We start from the raw sequence: 7,461 nt of genomic DNA on the forward strand, positions 1-7,461 counted from the left end.
ATTCAGGACCCCAACATTGAGCTAAGGAGACCCCATTTGGGGTCGGGATCCATAGCTTAAGAAGCCTTGCTCTGTGTAACTGTTATTTACAAAGATAGAGATAGGCTTTGTTTAAGAAGGAGCACGAGGAAGTAAATATGCCCCTAGGCTAGTGATTCCCAAACGGTCCTCCAGTTGGTTTTGAAGTCAGCCCCAGAAGCCCCAGCCAGTTTGTCCAATGGCTAGGAATTCTGGGATCTGAAGTTCAAAACACCAGGAGAACCAGTGTTTAGGGAACGATTGCTCTCATTCATTCTGTCACTGGTCATTCTGGATGGTATTGTTCTGTAATTGATATTTTATTGTTTTTATTTTTGTACCTGTTTTAATGTGTGTATTGACTAATTAGTAACCGTTTTAATGGAGGGGTGTGTTATTGTTTTTACTGTTGATTTTGCTGGTATTGAATTGTATGTGAGTTGTAAACTGCCTTGAGTCCTCTGAGGGGGAGAAAGGCAGGATATAAATGAAGTAAATAAATAACTTAATTGCTGGCTGCACTTTGACTACTTCCAGGTCAAAATCCTTACACAGAATGAGAATTTGAAGTTGCAGCTTGCCCTCAGTAGCAACTTGAAGAGTGCCATCACAGCAGCCTTTCTGATGCTGCCTGAGAGTTTTTCTGAAGAAGATCTTTATATGCAGATTGCTGGACTCTCGTATAGTGGTTGGTATGACTTTCAACCTCTATTTTATTAAGGAGATAGACAAAGTTAAGAAGTTCACATGAAAGGTATGTTATTAACCTTAGCTTCAGCTTATCCATAGATCTTGTTTTGGGCTTGTAATGCTTCTTGCCAAAAAGTCGCCTTAATAACATTTATTGACCAGCTGCGAATGATTGGCAGATTGACCCTCCACAAATGGAAAAACCACTGGAATAAACAAAATTAGCTCTACACCAGGTTTCACTTGTTACCTACAACATTTCTCCTACATGAAGGTAGTTGTATTTTCTCATAGACCCTGCACCAGATTCTTTTGTCATTTGAAATCTAGTGGCCTAGACTAACAGTATGGATTGGAAAACCTGCATTGGGAAGTATATTCCACTCTCTTGTAAGTTTTAGATAGTTGTTGAAGTAGCTTTGGTTAAGTGAACCTGTCTTCCTTTCTGGTTGTTGTTTTGACCCTCACTATCCACTTTCTGTTTGCTAGCAAGCTACACCAGTAGGGGGAAAAGGGAGACCAATGCCGGCAAAAAAAGGAGAGCAAAAGTATTTTCAGAAGGAAAGGAGATAACTATGCAGAGTGATTCTGTGGTTTCCTCTGCCATCAACAGAATGGGGTTCAGTGTAACTGCCCCACAACTCACAAAGATTTCTCATTCCAGCTTTGGCGAGTTACATCTTTTGGTCACTGCTGCTTGTTTGTACTTACATTGGCCTGTATTTTTCATGATCATCCAATTATATTTGAGGCTGCCTTGTGGAGTCACTGAGTTCAAAGGTGGGGGAACATGTTTTTATAAATGAATACATTAAAATGCAATGCAGAACATTGCTGTACCATATGACGCAGGGCTCAGACAAAAAGCAGACCCCAGAATTAATTAGGAACATCTCAGTAAAGCTGGAAGTCTGAAACAAAGTAAAGCTAACATTTAATCCAGAGCTCAGCAAAGGGAAAAGAAAGACAAAGGCGGGCAAGTGCATACATTGGCAGTGATGTGCATTGCAACTTATGGTTTATTTCTTAGATTTACAATGCCAGTTGAACTGACAGATTTTTGTTTAGTGTATTAACTTTTTATCTCTGGTGGGGAAACTACAGATTTTAATAGTACATTATGGTGGAGGATTGTTAACTCAGCAATCTCAAAATTGGAGGAAAACTCTGTTGGCACAGTATGTTTTGGAGCTAAATGAGTATATTACGCTACTTTGTGGTTTGGGAAATCCTTTGACAAACTACCTCTGACCTTCCCCAGGGTAGGTTTCTGCCAGACAAGACTGAATAATAGCCCAGGTGTTTTTGTTTCAGGGAAAAGCTCAAATGTTATGCTTCTGTATCGACGCATCTAACTGAGAAACAACACGGCATAGATTTTCTTTACACCCTTAGAAATAGCTTATCGGTGTTATAGGTTGCCTCAGAATTTTTATTTCACGTTACCAAAAGTTCCCCTGCTGTTGAACATTTTATGTGGTTAGTATTCTGAGTGGCAAAGGCAAACCTTCTCAGAACAAACGTTATTAAGAAAACCTCATGATAGGCTCGCCATAGAGTTGCCATATGTCATAAATGATTTGAAGGCACACAACACAACAATTCTCAGTGGTGCTTCTTATATTGTGTTCTTTCCCTGAAATGAGTTCCCACTGTGTTTATTGGATTCTGTTCCTGTTTCTTCACAGAATCGAATAATAGCCAGCATTACACACATGTGTGAGTAGACTCGGTTTGACTTTCTTTGCAAACACACACGTAAAATAAGAAACATGCAAGAGTAGATAATGTTGCATAAGACCGACCCAAAGCTGACACTTCAGCAATAAAACCAAAGTAAAAAATAAATGATAACCCCCTTTGTCTTCCTTTGTTTTGCCCGTAGGACAATAATCTGGCAATTTGACAATGAATTTACTCACTTTTTCTAAATAACTGCTAAAGCATTTTAAATATTACAAGTGCTGCACCTTTAATTTTTTCTGACACAGGCATATCTCAGTTAACAAAGTAAATGTGTTGCTGGGAATTAATTCTTTAAAAGAAATAATATGGGGAAGAAAGCAGGGATAGGTTCCTAACATATAAATATTAGTAATAGTAATAATAATAATAATAATAATAATAATCTTTTATCTATATTCCGCCCTTTCTCCTCAAAGGGGCTCAAGGTGGATTTCAATACAAAAAGGCAAACATTCAATGCCTGAAGACCAGTTTAATATATTTCAGTTTGCATTTTATTCAAAACAAGCAATAGGCACATATGAAATGAAGCAACGCATTTATATAAAACTAGCGGTCCCCTGCCACGCATTGCTGTGGCCCAGTCTGGTGATCTGGAAAATAAAGTAATGAGAAAGTGTTGGTTTCTAATATATGTAATTTCTTTCTGCTTGTGGGTAAACAGTATTTCTTGCTGTTTCTTTGTCAGTGTTGATATGGAGATTGTGTGGTTTGCCTACTCTGGAACATGCAACATATAATTGTCCTTTACGAGTCCCTTTCAAATCTATGATACTATATCTTTGTGTGTGTGAATCATATCTATCTATCTATCTATCTATCTATATCTATGGCTGGATGGCTCTTTGTCAGGAGGGATTTGATTACGTTTTCTTGCTCTGGTAAAGGGAGTTGGACTGGATGGCCTTAAGAATTTTCTGTTGGTGATGAGGATTCTGTGTGGGAAGTTAGCCCCAATTGTGTCGTTAGTGGGGTTCAGAAAGCTCTTTGATTGTAGGTGAACTATAAATCCCAGTAACTATAACTCCCAAATGTCAAGGTGTCAATTCGTCCAGTGTTTTTTGAGTTAAGTTAATGCCACAAACGAACATTACATTTTTATTTATATAGAATGCATGAGTAAAGAAAAAGCATATTGAATTTTCTGGAGACCACTTTAGAGCTTCTTCCAAAATGCATCCAATAATGACTTCTACTTTCACAAGCTTTCATTTTCTTATGTTTTTTATGTTGTTGATTAGACATAGAGATCTATGATTTTCTAACATATGGGAAATAAAGGTTGGGGCATCTTTCCTCTCTTGTTTTTCTTGTTCATGCATGCTCAGTAATGGATTCTGGAGGCAATTTCTCTTTACTTTGTTTGTTGTAGGGAAACATGGTAGGATTGCCTACATCAGAATCCCATTCTTTCCCAGCTCAAGTTTTATTATTTACTGAAGATATGCTGCTGCAACATGGCAACAAAATCCATGTTTCTTCTTTGAACCCATTGCTCCAAGTCCTAGTCTCCAGGGCCGCTAGCTCTTTAAGAAGCTCCTCATAGGGCGTGGTCTCCAGACCTTTGATCATTTTAGTCACTTTGCTCTGTAGGCTGGGAACTACTTGAAGTCACAACAATGACAACAAGTTGTTTTGAAAGTGAGACAGGCATGAGCAAACCTGCTTTTTAGAAGTGTAACCACTGTCGCTTCCTGGTAGGAAATGTGAGAACCTACAGACATAGGTCTCATCAGCTCAGTTTAAGGCTGCAAGTTATTGGGGAAGATGGATTGTCTAGTGTTATCCAACATCAGGTTGGGAAGATTACCATTTGAAAGTGGTAATCTTCCCAACCTCATAACAATCCTGTAGAATTGGTTGTGTTAATTAAAGTATCAAGGGGACACTGTAAGCTTAGACCCGTCGCAAACTCTGTTCCTGCGAGAGAAAACCTTGCTAGCATGTCCCTGACGTCACGAGACTCCGCCTCTCTCCCTGCCCCTTTCTCTGCCCCTTTCTCCATGCGAGCGTGGTTTTCCTTTGCTAGGGCAGCATTGCCCGCATTTTCTCTCAGTTGGCAGAATTCAACTGAGAGAAAATGCGGGCAATGCTGCCCTAGCAAAGGAAAAACCACGCTCGCAAAGAGAAAGGGGCGGAGAAAGGGGCGGGGAGAGAGGCGCAGGCTCATGACGTCAGGGACTTGCTAGCAAGGTTTTCTCCAGCAGGAACCTAGTTTGCGACGGGCCTTAGAGGAGGATTGAACTTAGGTATTCCCAGTCACTGTTTGCCATTCTGTATGGTAGAACACACAGTGCACCCCTCCTCTGCGTGGTCCATCAGTTTGAGTCATACTTAAAATTAATGAAGTAGGTCCAATGCAAAGGCATCATTGGCAGAATGAGGAGCATAGGAGGTTCCTGTGGAAATACATAATGTTCCTCATTTGCTTTCCTTCTTGAAGGTATGCATTACTTCCAGACTCATAGCTTCATTACTGCTAGTTAGTTCCAAGGACTATGTCTTTTTGTGTATTTAAGACCTTTGTGTTGTTGTTATTGATAGTATGTGTCCTGATCATTTGCTTTTGTTTAGGTGACTTCAGAATGATAATTGGAGAAGATAAGTCAAAGGTAATGAACATAGTGAAGCCAAACATGTTACATTTTCAGAAGCTGTACAGTAACATATTGGAAGATTGTCCACAAGTTGTGTACAAGCATCAGATGGGCAGGTTGGAGGTAAGCAGCTAATTGTCGTAAGCTTTTAAACAAAACTAACTATGCTACAATGTCTATGTTTTTCCTCCTCTTCTGGGAAGTAATGAATATGACATGACTATACTATCTTAAATTTCTGCCAGAACTAGAATGAAGTTGCCTTACAACAAGATTAAAAACAACTGTTGATCCAAACAACAAATATATACAAATATACGCATAAAGCTCATCCATGGATTTGATCTCCACAGTTTCACTTGCCTGAGCCCTCTCCTGGAAGTGTTTATGAGCTTCTCTAGGTCCTCCAGTGCGATTCTACAGTATGCTTCCAAACCTAGTATAGTTAAAATGTAAGGCTTACTATTATACACAGTTTCAGGTGTCTAAAGGGGTCTTGGAACATACCCTGTACTGATATGAGGGTCACACCATAGTGTGAAAACAAGATGATTTTATGTATTTATTTATTTATTTATTGTTACATTAAGCAGTACTGATTTGAAAAAGCAATTTCAAAACGCATCTATAAACTACAACACCAGTTTGTGGAAAGAATTTTAAACAGGTGCCAATCAGTTATTGAAAGCCTATCTAAATAACGAGGTCTTTGAGTATCAGTGGAAGGACAGCAGGAAGTAGACCAATCTTGCCTCCCTTAGAAGGCCCTTTCAGTCTTTGGAAGAGGGCTTTTACTCCATCCTACCACTCTCCCAGTTTTGTCAGGCTAGGACAATGAAGAGAACCTTCTTGCAAGGAGAAGCGGGTAATACATTTATTGTTTTTGTTATCGATGGTTTCTAGGCTGTGGGACTCCATCCAGAAGGGAGAATCATTTGGTCCCCTCACTGACCTCTTTTCACAGGATTCTCCATACAAAAGTGGAGGGCCTATTGTATTTTCATTTTTCTAAATCAATATCTTAAAATACCGTTTTAGTTGGATAACTTATTTACTGTTTTTAAGACTTTTGTATCACATGTATACTTTCTGGCTTTTAAAGCTCTATATTGTAAACCAGTTTCACAGGGCAACTGCATTTGCCTTGGAAACACAGTTGAATATCTTCAATACAATAAGCAAAACTGGGTTTTTGTCACAAAGAGTTTGGCAGTCTCTGGTTTTATAAAATCTTGAGTTAGTACAGATTTAATTCTCTCTTTCATGGATGCTCATCTACACACTATACATGCAAACCCTAGAGTGCTAACATGAGTGCTATGAAACAGGAGGTCTTGATGAATATATATTCCATTTTCAGTCGCTCTACACACCAATTGTGAAACCCCCATGAAACCAGAAAAAATGTGAATTAAAAAATGCTATTTTTAACTTCACCAATATTAAGCAATTATGCTGTACGTGAATGGCAAGTCAGCCCATGTTTTGCTTCTGGGAATCCTTAGCCATTGTTGAAAAACAAAACTGGGTTACCATGTATACTCATGTATAAGTTGAAGGCAGGGTTTTGGCCCATAACTGCTTATTTGATATGACCTATGGGTAAGTCAGGCTACAGAAAGGGGAAAATACCATAATTAATCTCAGGGGGACAGTGCCCTGGCTGCTACTGATGCCATCTTCCCACCCAGGCATCCAAAAAGGCCAAGTAGCGCCATGGCAGAGAAAGTAAGGCAGGTCTTTTAGGCTCTCCTGGGATACACCAAGCCAGGCACCCTCAAACTGTGGCCCGCCAGCTGTTTGGGCCTCCAGTTCCCAAAATTCCTAACCAGTGAACAAGCTGGCTGGGGCTTCCGGGAGGCCCAGACAGCTGGAGAGCCACAGTTTGACAATTCCTGGACAAAGCTCTCACCTTTTGCTGTTTGACTCAGAAAAGGGGAATGGTCTTTTTATAGGAGTTAAGATATTGTATTTATAATGACCAGTAGATCAATCAACTCAGTTTATTTGGGTTGATTTTTTTGACTAAAATTTCTAGATTTATACATGATGTTATACAGCAGATAAGAAATTTAGATAGACCTATCCAGCATTACTCTTCTTTCTATTTCCCATGGCAGCTCTAGCTACTGTTTAGATACCAGTATATATGTGTTCTTCACTGGGAAAACATGCAGGGAACCATTTTGAGCAAGCAAATGCTTGATGAGAAAAAGCTGGATGTTCTCCTCTTGTGTTTTGTCCACTATTATTTTGAAGGCTAATGGAGTTTGTCTAATGCCAGCAATTGAGTCCATGGCTGAAGTAGGATATTAACTGGTGTTGTCCGTCACTCTTCTTCCCTTTGTTGTTATTTATTTATTATTATTTACAGTATTTATATTCCACCCTTCTCACCTCGCAGGAGACT

General features: G+C 39.4%; 1 protein-coding gene across 3 annotated transcripts in view; it reads left to right on the top strand.

Annotated features, from left to right (window-relative positions):
• The window catches only part of TAMM41 (TAM41 mitochondrial translocator assembly and maintenance homolog), a 30,229-nt gene that overhangs the window by 11,535 nt on the left and 11,233 nt on the right, over positions 1-7,461 (top strand). For all 3 annotated transcript variants that reach the window (XM_060765943.2, XM_060765942.2, XM_067463575.1), the window contains 2 exons: positions 556-706; positions 5,029-5,174. In XM_060765943.2, the coding sequence (XP_060621926.2) occupies positions 556-706; positions 5,029-5,174 (297 nt within the window). The remainder of the gene's footprint in view (positions 1-555; positions 707-5,028; positions 5,175-7,461) is intronic.

This window comes from Anolis sagrei, chromosome 2 (genome assembly GCF_037176765.1).
Source record: "Anolis sagrei isolate rAnoSag1 chromosome 2, rAnoSag1.mat, whole genome shotgun sequence".
Taxonomy (NCBI): Eukaryota; Metazoa; Chordata; class Lepidosauria; order Squamata; family Dactyloidae; genus Anolis; species Anolis sagrei.